The sequence below is a fragment of the Malania oleifera genome, chromosome 13 (assembly GCF_029873635.1).
Source record: "Malania oleifera isolate guangnan ecotype guangnan chromosome 13, ASM2987363v1, whole genome shotgun sequence".
Lineage (NCBI taxonomy): Eukaryota > Viridiplantae > Streptophyta > Magnoliopsida > Santalales > Ximeniaceae > Malania > Malania oleifera.
This window is the reverse complement of record NC_080429.1, coordinates 17,896,149-17,913,530: the sequence shown is the minus strand read 5'-3', so window position 1 is coordinate 17,913,530 and position 17,382 is coordinate 17,896,149. Positions and strand designations below refer to the sequence as shown.

Below are 17,382 nucleotides of genomic sequence, written 5' to 3'. Positions count from 1 at the left end.
GGTCTATCTTGGTTGGCAGACCAGACCTCGTTTAATTATTACAGAGCTTCATCTTCCACAAATATTTCTTCGAGTTCTTTAGCCCAAAGAGGTAATTTTTTACAAGCTTTGAATATAACTTCTAAATCCAAAACTCTTTGGATTATTGATTCCAGTGCTTCTGACCACATAACTGATGTCTATCATCTCTTCTCATCATATTTACCCTATGCTGGAAATTTGAAAATTAAAATTGCAGATGGATCACTCTCGTCTATCGCAAGCAAAGGGAATATCCAACTCTCTGACTCCATCATACTAGAGTTCGTTCTTCATGTTCATATTTTATCCTGTAACTTACTATCCATTAGCCAGTTGACTAAGAATTCCAATTGTTCTGCTAAATTTCTTCTCTCTCATTGTGTTTTTCAGGACCTATCATCGGGGAAAATAATTTAAAGTGTTAAGGAATGTGAGGGACTCTACTACTTTAAGGAGGCAAATGTGAGTAAACAATGTAAAACTGCTATTTATGATTCTGTATCTAATTCTAAGGATAGTGAAATTTTTTAATAGCATTCTAGGCTGAGTCATCCAAATTTTCAATATTTAAGACATTTATTTCCTTCCATTTTTTCAAATAAAATGTCTTCTGAATTTCATTGTGAGATTTGTGAACTTACAAAACATCAACGTAATTCATTTCCAAAATTCAAATACAAACCATCCAAACCCTTTACTATGATTTACAGTGATTTATGGGTGCCCTCACGCTCTCTTAATCGCACTCGCACAAGATGGTTTGTTACTTTTATTAATTATCATACTCGTATTTGTTGGGTTTACTTGTTGAAAGATAAAACTAAAGTCCGTTCTATTTTTTCCAGTTTCCACTCCATGATTTAAACACAATTCCAAACTCACATTCAAATTTTACGTACTAATAATGGTATGAAATATTTCAATAATATCTTGGGACATTACCTTCAAGAAAATGGAATTGTTCATCAAAGTTCCTGTGCGGATACCCTTCAATAAAATGAGGTTGCTGAACATAAAAATAGGCATATTTTTGAAGTAGCTCGGATTTGATGTTCACTATAAATATGAAAAAATATTTTTGGAGCGATGTCATTTAAACAATTACATATCTCATTAATCGAATGCCTAGTCGGGTTCTTTCTTTTGCCACCCCTCTCCAGAAATTCAAAAAATGTTTTCCCAACTCTCGACTCCACTCCAATCTCTCTCTGAAAATTTTTGGGTCTACTGCATTTGTTCATATTCATGCTCTCAATCGGTACAAATTAGAACCTTGTGCCTTTAAGTGCGTTTTTATTAGTTACTCTCCTACTTAGAAAGGCTACAAATGTTATGATCTTGTCACGAAAAAAAAAAATTTTATGCCTTGATGTCACATTCTTTGAAACCACTCTTTACTTCCCAAAGTCCTCTCTTTAGGGGGAGAAATGAAGTGAAGATCAGTTCTTTGATTTCTTTGTTGATGAGTCTACCATTGCACCATTTCCTGACTTGTCATGTGCAAAAGATCAGTTAAACTCAGGGGGAGATGCAGAAAAACAAAACAACACAGAATTACTTGTTTACTCAAGAAAGTCAAACACAAAGAACAGAGAGTTGGAACCGATGATAACTCCGAGCAACCATGAGTCCATGCCCAATCCCGATTAGGTAATAAATGGCCATAAGTTCCCTTCTGATAAGACTGTACCTGATGACATCAATTTACCCATAGCTGTCAAAAAACAAACTCGGTCATGTACTCAATATCCCTGGTCAAAATACATGTCTTATAAAATTCTGTCTATAGAATATTGTGCTTTTACTTCTAACCTTGACAGGATAAAATTTCAAAGAATATCCAAAAAAGCTTGGAAATTCTTCAATGGAGGGAAGTTGTCATAGAGGAAATGTGGACTCTAGAAAATAATGGAACTTGGGACGTTATGAATTTGCCAAGAGGAAAGAAGCCAGTAGGCTGTAAATGGGTCTTCATAGTGAATAGAGCTGATGGGACAATTGAACGGTATAAAGTCTGACTTGTTGCGAAAGGGTTTACACAGACCTCTAACATTGACAACACGGAGACATTTGCATTGGTGGCAAAATTGAATACAGTTCGGGTCCTCCTGTTTTGACAGCCAACTTGGATTGGCCACTGCAACAACTCGACATTAAGAATGTGTTTCTAAATATGATGATACCTCCAAGCTTCAGTAAGAGCGGTGAAGAAGAAAGGTGAAGAAAACGAGATATGTAAACTCAAGAAGCCTCTGTATGGACTCAAGCAATCTCCTAGAGCATGGTTTGACAGATTTGTGAAAGTAATAAAAAACCAGGGATATCAACAAGGGCAATCAGATCACACTATGTTCTTCCAACAGTCTGAAAGTGGTAAGAAAACAATTCTGATAGTGTATGTTGATGATATAATTTTAACTGGAGATGATACAGTGGAAATGGAAAGATTGAAGAAAGTCTTAGCTACCGAGTTTGAAGTTAAAGACCTGGGACAAATGTGCTTGATCAAAAAAGGGTATCAGTGTCTCTCAACGAAAGTATATCCTTGATCTCCTAACCGAAATTGACATGCTTGGATGCAAACCTAGTGAAACCCCCATTGAAGCAGTAAAGCAAGTTGAAGACTGCAGAAAATTAGTTGAAAAGGATAGGTATCAGAGATTGGTTCGTAAACTCATCTATTTATCACATACCAGACCCAACATTACATTTGCAGTTATTGTGGTAAGCCAACACATGCATTCACCCAAAAAGATTCATCTAGATGTCGTGTACAAGATCATTAGATACATTAAGGGTTCTTCGGGAAAAGGACTCTTCTTCAATAAGTGTGAAAGCAAGAAAGTAGAAGTTTTCACAAATGCAAATTGGGTAGGATCAACAGAAGATAAAAGGTCTACCACCGGATATTGCACCTTTGTATGGGAAAATTGGTGACTTTGAGGAGTAAAAAATAGAATGTAGTGGCTCGAAGAAGTGCTGAGGCTAAATTCAATACAGTTGCACAAGGGATATGTGAAGGACTATGGTTATGGAAACTCTTGGAAGAATTACAGATTCTAGTGAAATTCTCTATTAAACTCTACTATGACAACAAAGCAGTCATCAGTATCTCTCTGAATCCAGTTCAACATGATAGGATTAAGTATGTAGAAGTGGACCGACATTTTTTAGCATGAAGAAGGAATCATTTGTATGACGTATGTACCTACCAAGGAACAAAATCCAGACATCTTTACCAAAGGGTTAGTTTGACAGAGTTTCGATGATTTTATCTGCAAGTTGGACATGATCAATATTTTTATGATCCAATTTGAGGGGGAGTGTAGAAATCCCGCGTATATTGGAGAGATCACGTGTATATTAGAGAGATTTAGGGGGTATTTATTGTATATTATTGAGTGAGATTTTTTTAGGAGATTGTTTCTATATTTAGAGTAGAAATTGTATTATAAGTAGTTTGTATTGGCTTGTACAAAATTATTCAAGAAATACAGAAATTTCATTCTGTTGTCTTGATAATTGAAATTGATTTAGACTTAAGGGAAGCTAATTAACACATTTTCTTTGCTTTTATTGAAGGGACGTTCCAATTTTGAAGTTATTTTTTGCATTGCTAATAGGTATTAAAATTTGATTATTATGTCTTTGAATTTCTTCAAAATTTTTGATATTCTTTTCAATTTGATCTACATAATTTCTCTTATTTACCCTTGCAGGACCTATTTGTTAGAGGTCCATGGTGCACTCGCTCATAGCTTTATCTACTACTGAGTCAGAGTACATGGCAATGGCTGAAGCTGGCAAGGAAGGGTTGTGGCTTACGGGATTAGTCAGGTAGCTGAGTGTCCAGTAAGGTGGAGTTCGGCTACATTGAGTATCCAGTAAGGTGGAGTTCGGCTACACTATGATAGTCAGAATGTCATATACTTGGCGAAGAAGAATCAGATGTACCATCTGAGAACAAAGCACATTGATGTGTGGTTTCATAGAGTTAGGGAATTGATTATTTCATGAAAACTTCTACTCGAGAAGGTTCATACGTCTGACAATGCAACTGATATGCTGACAAAACCATTTACAATGAACAAGTTCAAGCATTGCTTGGACTTGATCAACGTCTCCAAGTGCTAGACGAAAGACGACCCCATTCTAATGTCCCAAGAGGAACAACGATTATGTTTTCGAATTTCTCAAAAGTAGTGAATATCCGACAAGACAGAGATTGTTGCGTTTGTAACTCATATTTTGAGTGGAACGCATGCACCAAGCAAGCATAGGAACTAGAGAAAAATCTGCAAGACAAAAACCAATGATAGTTTGCTCGATAATTTCAGAATTAAGGGATAACTGTCAATGATTTGAGTGTAAACGTCGATGATTTTAGGCAAAATTTTGGGAGTTTCTTCTCGGCTTCAAACTGTCGATGGATTCGTTTGGCACAAGTTACAATTTTTGAATTTAGAGATCAATAAATTTGAGGGATTTAAGGGTTTTCCTTTGGGGGTTGCTACAGGATGATTTAGATAGATTCTAAGTTTCTTATACGCTTAGGGTTCTTATATGATCATATTTTATAACTCTAATTGTAAGTTTGACATTACTATGATAATGAAAATTCAATTGCTACTCCCATAAGCAGATTATCGAACTACGCAAATCTTGTATCTTTAATTATTACTTTTATTGATTCTCTTTGTGAGTAATTGCTTATCTCGTATTGTTCATCATTGAATGATTGCGTTACTTGTTTTGAATTAATAGTGTGATTTCCACTATGCACTTGCACCAACAAATACACTTAAAAACATATCCAAGTGTCACTATATATTCAATAGGAAATCTAAGAATCGCCTCATAATTTTTCTTAGGGGATGTAATGAGTAGCGATGAAGGGGGGCATTTACCTTCATATAAAGTCAATAACCCTCTAAAATAAGGATAGAGAATATTTATACCACGAGAACTCTCCCGTAAAAGATGTAAGAAAGTCGAGGGAAGGCCGTAAAGAGTATTCTACTATCTAATGCATTTTCTATAACTATAATTATAACACACTTACTCAATTCCAACTTTGACTTGAGCTTTAGAGAAGCACAGGAGACCCTTGGATGAACTAGGATCTCCCACACTCCCTCTTCCCTTCTATCCCTTTGATTGCAAGTAATCATTATGATCTATGTATGCGGCGATCAGGACCTAATTTTTTACCTAAACAAATTGGTGTCATCACATAGGGGAAGTTTGTCTCTCTCATGATGATCCTAGTAAGTGGAGAATAAAAAACATAAATAAATAAAGAATAAAAAAAAGAAAGTGCACCAAACACAGTTAAAAAATTTCTGCCTACTATAGTCGATTTATTTCTTAGTTCAAATGTAGCCATATCCTAGATATCGCCGAGCAGTGAGATTGGAATTTCCGGTGCATAAAACAGAGAACCCTGTATAAAACAGAGAACCCTCTTGAATTTGGTGGTTGGGCTCACGCAATTTTGACAGCTTTTGACAGATTCAGGCTTTAGAAATGTTCAACTGCAAACGTTTCTGCCCCACTGTGGGTTAGCAGCAGAGACCAGATACCCCAGTATTCTTAAATACTCGTGAAATCTGACACTGCATAACCCTGCTGCCTATCCTGTGCGAGGCTCTGAGCCAACACTAGACTAATATTTAATACCCAGCATTGAAAATTTCACTCAACAATTGAAACAGGCAAACCTTAGTTGATCAAATCAATATAGACAGTCTTACAGTAAGTGTACACACTACAAATCCCAAGTAGCTTGTACAAAAGAGTTGATTAGTATACCTGCTAAGATAGATTCATCTTCCAATTTCACTTATACTTCCCGCCCTCAAAACCAAGTATGGATAATTTACATCTATTCTTCAGATTCTAGAGAAGAAAACCAAGTATAATCAAAATTTGGGATCCTCTGTGCATGCACATTGTTTGATCTTTTCCCAAGGATGTAAAAACTGTGAAGCTTAATGAGTTTTAAGATATGACTTAGAACTTAACAAACCACTGCGCGTCAGATGAGTTATTGTCTGGCTGGCCAGGCGGCTGCTGCCTCACAGATTGCTGCTGTCCTTTGTCGATCACAAACTGGGCATAATCAATAGCCTTCGGGGACACTGATGAAGGTTTTGTGGGAGGAGGTGGAAGCAGAGAGACTAAAACCCGGGCAACTTCATGCATCGTTGGCCTCTCAGAAGGATTGTGCCTTGCACAAAGCAGAGCAAGTTGAAAGGTCTTTCTGACATGGTCTACATTCACACATGTAACAGAGACCTCAGGGTCGACTGCCTCCATGACCGTATTGTCATCTGCCTTTGACAATATCTGGATATAAAATAATAAAAACATGAGACTGATGTTAACAATTTATAATGGTGGCTCAATGCAAATTATTATCCAGTTGGTTAAGAGCATTGGTGCAGGGCTTATATCAAACCATCAAGAAAAAGATTTTATTGCCCCTCAATTAACTTCCTATTTTCCCAATCCCAGAGAATAATGTTCTGTTGCACACATGTAGGTAACAGAGTATATTTACAAGTTTTTCAGGCATTTCTACATATTGTTCATCCGATGAGCCAAAACTTTACAATAAGCCAAATCAACCCGCTAAGGTAAAAACTAGGGAGTTTCAAATACATAAGATAAATCATCTCACCACTAGAGACCAGGATTTTTAATTAAATAAAATGAATCACTTCACCAAGCCAAATGAAGTTTGGGACAGGGGACACACAACTTCAGGGCATTGAAGTTGACCCCTTCCAATGACAAACCCCCTAGTTCATTTTAAAGCGCGCTAATTAAATATAATCTTCGATACAGGGAACATACCAGTTGATGCAAGTTAGATTCATTGTCTACTGCCTTCTTTCCTGTCAATAGCTCTAGAAGAACGATGCCAAAGCTATAAACATCAGATTTTTCAGTCAGTCGAGAGGTTCGGGCGTACTCGGGATCAATGTAGCCAATTGTACCCAGAACATAAGTTGATGCATGAGTTTTTGCAGTTGGTATGCATTTTGCAATCCCAAAATCTGAGAGATGAGCATCAAAATCCTCATCGAGTAGGATATTTGATGACTTGACATCTCGATGAATAATTCGAGGGTTACAATCATGGTGAAGGTAAGCAAGCCCTTGAGCAGCTCCGACTGCTATCTTCAAACGAGTGTCCCAATCAAGTTTTACTTTCTTTGATGGCCCTGACACAACAACAAAAAAACCATGCCTTCAGTCCTACTTGGTGGAAATAGCCTTGACATACATCTGCAGAAAATTATGACATTTATACAAAAAGATCTGCCAGCTGACAACAATAAAAAGATGATATTACAAGCGTGATAATATAATTTATCAGGATTTGGACTGTACTAGGTTCAGCACACTTCAGGATGAGTAGAATTGCAGGCACACAAAGTTCTTCTTAGACTAAAAGATGCATGTGCGCATTTGTGAATCATGGATGTGAACACGTGCGACATAAACAGCATGGATGCGCATTTCTCAACATACATCTTTTCCACATTATGTTTTTCAACCCAAATCTTCTACAACCCACATTAGGGTCATATTACACCATTATTTTATATAGTGTGCTGAAAAAAAAAAAAATCAAACTATCATTGAAACCTTAATAAATTAAATTACTTAGCTTTGTGGATGTGATCATTCAACACTAGTCATATGTCTGAGAAGTCTTAACAGGTACCAAATAGACAATGTTTCCCTTCACAAATTCTTGCATTTTTTTTTTCTTTTTGGAAGGGGAGGCAGAGCAGGGGGAGGGAGGGTTAACAGGAACTAGTTTTGAGCAACAATCTTTGGCACACAAGAACTTCAGCAACGGGTTATAAACACTGTTCTGAAAAATGATTTTTATCAGCACAAAATTAATTGACATAGCATAAACCTCAAAAACAGCCAGAAGAAATTGATGTTCAGATTTTACAGCAGTCACAACCACAAAATTATTCTCACCCTTGCAACAACTAATAATGACCATAGTAGTGATGGTAGTAGCAGTAGCAGCAGCAGCAGCAGCAGCAAGAATGCTTCAGTTTTAGGTCATTACACATTTCATATTAATAGAGTATTTTGTTAGAAAAAAAGTTTACATCAGAAAACAAGTTTGTCCTGCAATTTAAATGCAAAGCACAGGGCCATCTGAAACCTATTCTTAGATTAAAATTTGATTTCATACAAAAAAAACCACTGATATAAGCTTACTAACCATGCAGAAGATCCCATAGAGAACCATTCTCCATGTAGTCGTAAAACAGAAGATTGCCATGCGGGGACAATGAGTAGCCATGCAAGCTGACCAAGTTTCTGTGCTTGATGCAGCCAACGGTGTCTAGTTCAGTCTGAAACTCTCTCAGGTTGTGTGAATAATGGGTGTAAAGTCGCTTAATTGCAATAGGTCGGGAATTCTTCAGTATGCACTTGTAGACAGTGCCAGAAGCACCACATCCTATGATGTACTTCTCATCCAAATTTTCAGTGATTCTCATTATATCTTCATAAGTGTGTACTGCCATATCCATGTGAAGAATCACAAGTTTTGGTTGGCCTGGAAAGAAGCAAAAAATCATCTCAGGGCAATTCAAAAAAAATTATAAAACAAGACTTGACTATCGAAAATGAATACATGCCTTGCATGGGTCTGTTGGATCTCCTCAAAAATTGCTTCTGTTTATATGATTTATAAACAGCCACTATAACCATCAATAACAATGTGATGAAGCCCAACGTCATACATGTAACTTCTACTCGGGAGAAATTGGCTGTGAAGAAACACACAGATCAGTCAACAGCCCATAAACATGAAACAAAAATAAGCTAATGGACCCACAGAGTCACCACATCAATACCTCTGGGTTTTCGTACACTAGGCCCACAAATTGATCCCAACCAATTGCCACATAGTAATGGGTTCCCAATAAAGCTGATGCACTCAAATGTCATAAAAATAAATATCAATATCTTGAAAGAAAATTTAATAATTTTGCCAGCACTTCACCATACTACCTTTCAGGTGAAAAACGAGAAAAGTTCTTCATAGGAGGTATAACACCTGACAAGTTGTTGTACGATACGTTCCTGAAAATATACAAGAATCAGCACCTCAAAAATGGCTCAATTTGTATATGATTGTGTGCAGGAAGATAACTCACAAGGTGGCAAGGCTAAAGCAATTGGTTAGCTGCTCTGGAATTTCTCCATGCAGATTGTTGTTGTTCAGTATCCTAGGGAATAGGGAATACAAATGAAAAAACCATCAAGGAGTCACCCTTAAAGCTGCAAAAAACGGAAGTGCCATGAGCAGAACATAGGATAAACGTCTAGACAGTGAACCTACAGAGATTCAATGTTCTGTAATTGCCCCAATTCTTCAGGAATACTACCCGAAAGCTTGTTGGAAGAGATGTCGCTACAAGAGTAGGGATACAAATCATTACATGAAAAATAAATTACTTAAAACCATGATACAGGTACAGTTTACAACTTCAATTTTTTCCAGCTGATACTCACACAACTTGGATACTTCTAAGATTTCCAAATTCAGCTGGCAATGGCCCATTAAGATAATTGCGGCTCAAATTCCTGTGCACAAGTTATTTTTAATTAACAATCATATTCAGATACAACCCTGAACATGACTCACCAATAGAAGCTATGCTAAAATCCATTCTTACAGTGTGAGAAGATGCTCAAGATCACCAACTGAATCCGGAATTCGTCCTGAGAAATCATTGCTTGAAAGATCCCTGGGTTTTATAACAGAAAAAACTACTTAGTCTTGGCAACAGCAAAACACACAAGGCATTATGCTATGAACCTTACAATGTATCAAGGTTGATAATGCGCCCCAGCTCATAAGGAATCCTGCCTTTGAAATTGTTCGATGAAAGATTACTGAACAGGAAAAGAGTTGCATAAATATTGATATGTAATCAGTGTTAAAACTGCAGCGGCTACCAGATATAAAATCTCAAAACTTACAGATAGGTCAAACTCCTGAGGTTCTGGAAACCCAAAGGAATAGATCCATTTAAATGGTTGCCATGCACATTGCTTGAAAAAAGAAAAGCAAAAAAATGATAATAAATAAGAAAAAGCAAAACAAAACATGCATATATGCACACAATTAAATAGATTTAAAGGTCAACCATAGACAAAAAATATAGAGACAAATTAAAAAATTGATGAATGCACTACACTGCTTCGGTTAGAATCCTACAATTGGTTTAGTGCTGTACAGGAGCTAATAGCATGTGGAATTGGTCCTTCAAGATGATTGTTAGCAAGATTCCTGAGCACAAAAAAGACAAAAATTGTCAGAACAGTAGTACACAATAAAATCCCTAACAATTATAAGTTGATGATTTACAGTTCGAACAGCTGCTCCAGCTTCCCAAGTTCAGAAGGAATCTTGCCAACAAGCTGGTTGTCATTCAATTGCCTGCATTTACTCATCTCAGACACCGTTTGAACAAAAATTGAATGTTAGTACAACAAAGTAATCATGTCAACAAAAGCATCTTACAAATAGCTGAGCTTTGACATATTCCCAAGTTCAGGTGGAATTGATCCAGTGAGCTTGTTTCCATGGAGGTACCTGTTCAACAAATAAGTGTCAGAGGCACAAAAATTAATGCCACAATAACTCACACTTCAAAGGAGACAGAACTCACAATTTTCCAGTGAAAGATAAATTTCCCAGTATTGGTGGTATTGGCCCGACCAGTTCATTTTCACTCAAATCTCTGAAGAAAAGCAGGTACATAAAAAACACATTGAATTCCTACATCTTTGGTCATAAATCAATGCAACAGTTGATCAAGATGTTTGAAATACAATAAATCCAAAAGATACTTACAAAACTGCAAGTGCTTGCATTAAGCCAAGCACCTCTGGAATCTTCCCAGTTAGCTTATTCCCTTGAAGGGACCTAATCAAAAGCAACAACGTGATGATAAATATCATACTTGCATCCATAAAAATAATTTATTGAAGATGTTACTGCAAGGAAAAATGTAAATCTCCAACTTCTAGGCAAATATTTTCAGTTAATATTTGCTCCAACACCACTAAATATTTTCAAGCCTTGCATGTGTTCTCATGGATATAGACCTCCTGGAAGAGGAGTGATCAGTCCTATAGATCAATCCTATAGATGAGTAATGGCGCCTACTTGGGTTGCAAGAATTGAGTCATCAAGCATGATTTCATTTCAAGGATAAGTGAAAAAAACTCACTAGGGAAATTGTTAAAAATTTCACTTAAATCTGTCCCACATTTGAAAAATTGAGTGGACAGTGAGTACATAAATACATGATAAGGTCTCGATGTTGATGCTCACCCATGTATATCAAACCTGCTCATGAAGACCCCTGGATCCTAACAGATCTTTGAGGGTAACTGTAGGAATCACCACTAAACCTATACCTAGTGGTGCAGATAAAATGTTTACTTGAAAAGATACAACTTTAACACTTATTTATTTTTAGGAAAAAAATTAAATAAATATATAAGTGCAAGACAAACATTCATCAATTATTTTAAACAAATGCATACATCTCTAAATTGGACCGCTTTCATGCCAGCAATGGTTCTGGTTCTCTAATATTACCCCAAAAACTCTAAATAGAATTTTGGAATATGATATGAGAGACCATTAAATTGAAATTGAATAAACTTGGAGAATTTTCAAAATGTAATTGTATAGAGTTTTGTTCAAATTCATAACCCAAATTTTGTTCCCATTCACAACTTTTAAAGGAAATTTAAGAAATCTCATCCATGTGAATTCTATCACTCTGAGATGATGCATACATTAGAGAAAGAGAGCTTACAGTGTGGCCACTTGTAGGAACCCTATGTTGTATGGAATCTCCCCTGTGATCTGATTGTATGATATATCTCTGAAACACAATTGAACAAAAAGATTACCAAGTCCTTAATCAGTTGGGTGACAATATTGCGAACAAAGAAATCCAGAACATAGCTAACAGATGGGAACCTACAAGATCTCAAAGCTTGTACAGTTACCGATGCTGTCTGGAATTGTTCCAGTAAGGTTATTGCCTCTTACATCACTGAAAGAAACATTAATTAAATTCAGAAAACCGACTCCAATCAACACTCAATGATGCCAATGGAAACAAAATCAACAAAATTAGGAGATCCAACTACGCACAAAAACCACAAGCCAGTCAACTGACACATATCAGGGGACAGAGTTCCAGACAGTAAATTGCCTCTCAAACCACTGCAAACACCATACAAACCAGAAGTAATTAATTAAAACAATCTTCAGCAAGATTAAATCATATAATCAGAGGACTAAACATGGATCATATAAGAAATTTAGCAAAGTCAGAAATTACAGGTATTGCAATACTTCGTTCCAATAGATTATCCTTGGGATCTCCCCAGTGAGCTGGTTCTTTGCAAGATCACTATTAAAGGAGGGAATCAGAAACAGGGCTTGTCAGGAAAGATTCAATATGAATGAGTAAGACCACCATAAATAATATTGCAACATACTTTCACATCTATGCTAATATCAAAACATCCCAAGGGGGCACCAACAAAGAAGAAAAGAGCTTACAGAGTCTTCAGGTTAGGAATCTGGGTCAGGGTTGAAGGGATAGGACCAGTCAATTGGTTGTTCCTCAGATTCCTGCATTGGGGCATTTTCCATAAGCAAGGTAAAAAAAAATTTATTTTTTATTAAGACAAAATGGTGTATAATACCAAATGTTATGGAACCAGCAAACTTACAGTAACTCAAGTAGTTTAAGCTTGGACAGAGAAAAAGGTATGTCTCCATAAAGCAAATTTCCAGATAAATCTCTGCATTGTGCAATGCAAAGTGCAAAATGGCCCATTAATCTTCAATCACTTACAAACCAAGCACCATGACGCTAACAAATACAACTCATAAAAAAAAAAACCACAAAACCAAACCAGAAAATTAGAGAAATATTACAGATGCGCCAGATGAATACAGTCCCCAATCTCATCTGGGATTTGACCAGTCAACCTATTCCCCTGCAAGTCTCTGCTAATTTGCATACCCAAAATAAAGAAAAACGGTGTCATGCAACAAGAAGTAGTGCCTTCAAGCAAATAATAAGAGTATATTAAGAACAAAGACATTTACATGGACTGCAGCTTGCTCAAATCTCCAATGGCCGACGAAATCTCCCCACCAAGGTTCAAACTAGACAAATTCCTTCAAACAGAGAATGGACAGAAAGCACCCAGAGGTCATCAATACACAATCAGCGAGCGAAAGTTACTCAATAAGTATAGAATCGAATAAGTTGATATGTAAACCTACAAGGAAACAACTGATAGGGTAATGTTGTCACAGAACACGCCTCGCCAAGAGCAGACATCATCGTTGTGAACACTGTCCCAGTCGAGAAGCTCGTTAGCTACGTTGCTGAATGACGACTTGATGCTCATCAACGCTTTTCCTGTATATATACACATACACACCCACACACGCACGCACAATTTCCCCATCAAATAATATTCAATAATTTTTGCATTAATTTAAGCATGAAAAGATAACAACTCCACAAATATATGCATATTATATCCAAAACGCAAGAACTCCTTCAACCCACACGTAGATTAAGCTCTCTCTCTCTCTCTCTCTCTGGCACTCGTTCGGTCACTCTAGCAAACTCTATGGGGATTGTAAGTTAGATTGGCGTGATGTGCCAATAGAGTGATCTGGGTTTGGCTTCTCTCCCTCTCATGCTCAACGGTGTTCATAGAGAAGGTATGTACGACATGAATCGTTGTACAGACTCTTCGGTCGGCATTAATGGAGATTAAGTTCTCGGAGCCAATTTTCCGAACGTTCTCAGTTTCATTAAACCCATTTGCCATTTCACTGTTCGATGAGCTAACGGACAATCTCGAACAGTATAATTTTCCACAAACGGAAAAAGAAGGGAAAAACGAGAAACAGAAAGATATAATAGAACCATGAGACTCGAAGCAAGAGCAGGAGAGAGAATGAGAGAAAGAGAGGGTACCTTCATCAGTAAGCGGCGATGCGAGAGGACAGAGAATCGCAAAGAATAAAGCCACCAACGAGCAGATAAAGACGTTCTTCCTGTATTCAAAGAACATTCGCAGCTCCATTATCGAACCAGGGAGGCTTTGGTAATGAAATGCTGAAACGGTAGAATTGAAGAACGGGCAGCCCGGCCTCCCTGCTCTCATTTAGAGAGAGGAATTGAAGCAGGCGTTTAGCGTGAGCTGCAATGGTGAGTGAAGGAGTTTATGAAGAGAGAGAAAGATCGCAGATAAGACAGGCTAGAGAGAGAGAGAGCGAAAAAGCGGTGTAAACGGCGGTGAAGAGACGTTAGTCAGTATCAGTGCAAATGGAGGTGGGGTTTTTTGTGGGGGAGGGGGAGAAATGATAAAGTGACTGACGGTCGCAGCAGCCGTCCGCCGTACTCCGCTTACGCCAAGTGCTCGCGCCGTGGCAGCGAGCCGTTTCTTTAATTTCACTCGCTGACGGAGCGCGTGTACGTAGAAAGTGTCCTGAGCCTGGGATGGATTGACCTGAACAGTAACACGCGCGATTTCTGCGCGTCCGGGAGAGAAAATTACTAATTCCACTCTGGATTCTGCTTCCCCAGATTTATTTTTGCCTTGTCGAAATACTAACCTGCTTAAATTTACTGGACAGCTGCATTAATTTTCTGGGCAATAGAAATTTAAGTGGTATTTAGTTTTGGGATTGAAATAAATGAAACTATCAAACTTGAAATTTTTATATGGGATATTTTTTTGTCCTGTAAATAATAAATTTTTTCACTTCCATAAAAATAAAAAATATTTATGACTAACCATTTCTTCTCAAAAGGTTATTAAAATTTTAAATCTAATAAATCTAAAAATCACTTTATAATACATATACTTGAGTTCGATTTTACTTTATTTACAGATTGTTACATCTGTGCACTTACATGTCTAAACAATAAAACCGTACGTACTACCATCAGGGCATTGGTGTGGTGGAAAAAAACACTAGCAATCCAATAGGGGGATTGTGTGTTCAATTCCAATTGACGTCCTCGAGTGTTCTTGGTGATGCCCTTCTTGAAAATATTCTCAGTTGATGCCTCAGAGGTGTTCCTGGTCTCGGATTTGACAAACGCCTAATCGGTGCCAGAAACCATAGCAGCATCCAATTCCCGACCAGCGAACTAGGGGGGAATGTCGCTGACCCGTGAGTTTGGTGTCGCATTAAGAGGGTCCAAAGAGTGGTTCGTTGATGGCAGAACTTATCACAATAATCCAAAAAAATAAATAAAAAATAAAATCGTTAGTTTTAGTGGTGTGCCTAAAAGATTTTACCCTCTCGATTAAAGGAAGTATGCTTTTTCTTATATTCATTCATTTGATTCACATGGATTTAGTTGTGTACGAATCATGTAAATATGTTTCAATTGGTAAGATATCGGTTTTTATTTGATCAAAATGTATGGAAATGATAATTTTTTCTCACTTCCACAATTATGAATAATAGTTTCTTCATATAAGATTATTGGACTAAAATCCTACAATTACAAAATTTATAATACATACATATATACTTAAATTAGTCATTAATAATGCTACCGTATATTGGCTTGTGATCATTACAGGCTCACGTAACTAGTAACAGAATGGATGTAGGAAGTGGGTCCCACACTGTCTTACCTTCTTTGTTGCTGTGGTGTGGAGTCGAATGGGTGCAACAGGTGGACCTTGTCTGAACATAGTGTTTGGATTTGTAAGAGATCGCTTCTTCCATTTTATTTTATTTTTTTCGAATCATTATTTGAAATTTTAGATCTTTTTCTTAATTTCCTTGATTTATTCCTTTAATTCACGAAAAAGAAGTACTTCTATTAAAAACTCTATATAAATTCACAGTATTAGGGCAAATTATATATGCATAAAGTTCATGTTTCATACAATGCATAGAATATGTTGGGATAAAAAAATTGTTGGAAAAAAGAAAAGAAAAGAAAGGAAAATGAGAAAAAAAATTCTCCCTATATTAAATACTACTAAAAAAAATGGAAATATGATAATATGGTAAAAAAATTAAGAAAAAAAATTTTTAATTGTGTATAAATCTAAATTTTTTTTATTGATTGAACATATATATATATTATTTCCTTTTTTCTTTTTCTTGATAATAAAACATGAAAATTATTATTTTTTATATATTTTTTTATTTTTTATCATATTTTTCCAAGTTCAAAATGGCATATAATGAATATTTATATCACCTATGAACTAATTCAAGTGCTTGTAATAAATAATATATATTCTGAAATATTTTTGTCATAATAACATTATATTATAACATTAAACTAATATGATGCACTAATACATTTTATATTAATTTTCAAATATATATTAATTTTTAGAATATAAACCATTAATTTAATATAATTTAAAGGCATTAATACAAACCAAAATGATGCTCACTTTTTTAAATTAAGAAACACCGCATCATGCACTGGGTATTGCATTTTGTTAATAGACTGCATCAAACAAAGCCTTGCCACGAGAAATTGGGTCACAAATACAAAAACAAAACAGACCAACAGGTTAGGAAAATTAATTTATCTATACGCATACATATTTTTATATGGATATAAAGAGAAATCCTCAAGGTTCAAGTGGTAAACTCAAGATTCCCAAAAAGTAAAAGTTAAGTTTTGAAATTTTTTTTTTTTTTGTGATAATACTTTCATATTTAAGTGAATAAGAATATACAAAGAGATAGGCTTATATATTATAAATTAGTCCAACATTCAAAGGTTTAAAATATTATAATTATTATATATATATATATATAAAGAGAGAGAGAGAGAGAGAGAGAGAGAGAGAGAGAGAGAGAGAGAGAGAGAGAGAGAGAGTGTGTGTTTTCCCATTTTAATATTATTTTATAATAAAATATTAAATAATACTTCGTTTGGAAAAAAAATTTCCATTTTGAGGCTTACGTAATCTCACAACTTGGTCCAGCAAAATTTAAACAGGTAAGGCTTCTCGTGGTGACGCATGGCCAGCTGGGAAGCAAATGTAGCAGGATCAAGCTGCGAAATTTATAGGAGAAATGAACTTTGAGTTGATGCGTGGCAAGTTGGGAAGCAAATCTCGAAGGACCAAACTGCGAGATTTGCAGGGGAAATAAAACGTGAGCGCGCTAACGCATGACAACTCTCGTAGCTTGGTCCTGTGAGATTTGCTCCAGCCCTTCAAGTGCTATTTTTCTTTCAATTTTCTGCGTCAACAGAGAGT

At 36.2% G+C, this 17,382-nt stretch overlaps 1 protein-coding gene across 1 annotated transcript; it reads right to left on the bottom strand.

Annotated features, from left to right (window-relative positions):
- Positions 1–5,726: 5,726 nt before the first annotated feature.
- Positions 5,727–14,446, bottom strand: LOC131146410 (LRR receptor-like serine/threonine-protein kinase ERL2). The gene is made up of 27 exons (XM_058096006.1): positions 14,106–14,446; positions 13,397–13,535; positions 13,217–13,288; positions 13,043–13,114; positions 12,835–12,906; positions 12,662–12,733; positions 12,438–12,509; positions 12,248–12,319; positions 12,075–12,146; positions 11,904–11,972; positions 10,928–10,999; positions 10,743–10,814; positions 10,595–10,666; positions 10,439–10,510; positions 10,289–10,360; positions 10,051–10,122; positions 9,892–9,963; positions 9,744–9,815; positions 9,580–9,651; positions 9,407–9,478; positions 9,222–9,293; positions 9,076–9,147; positions 8,919–8,992; positions 8,700–8,831; positions 8,279–8,617; positions 6,880–7,250; positions 5,727–6,369 (listed from the first exon to the last, which is right to left on the bottom strand). Exons 1-27 carry the CDS (start codon positions 14,293–14,295, stop codon positions 6,034–6,036), a joined length of 3,018 nt encoding a protein of 1,005 aa, XP_057951989.1. The 5' UTR covers positions 14,296–14,446; the 3' UTR covers positions 5,727–6,033.
- Positions 14,447–17,382: the final 2,936 nt, after the last annotated feature.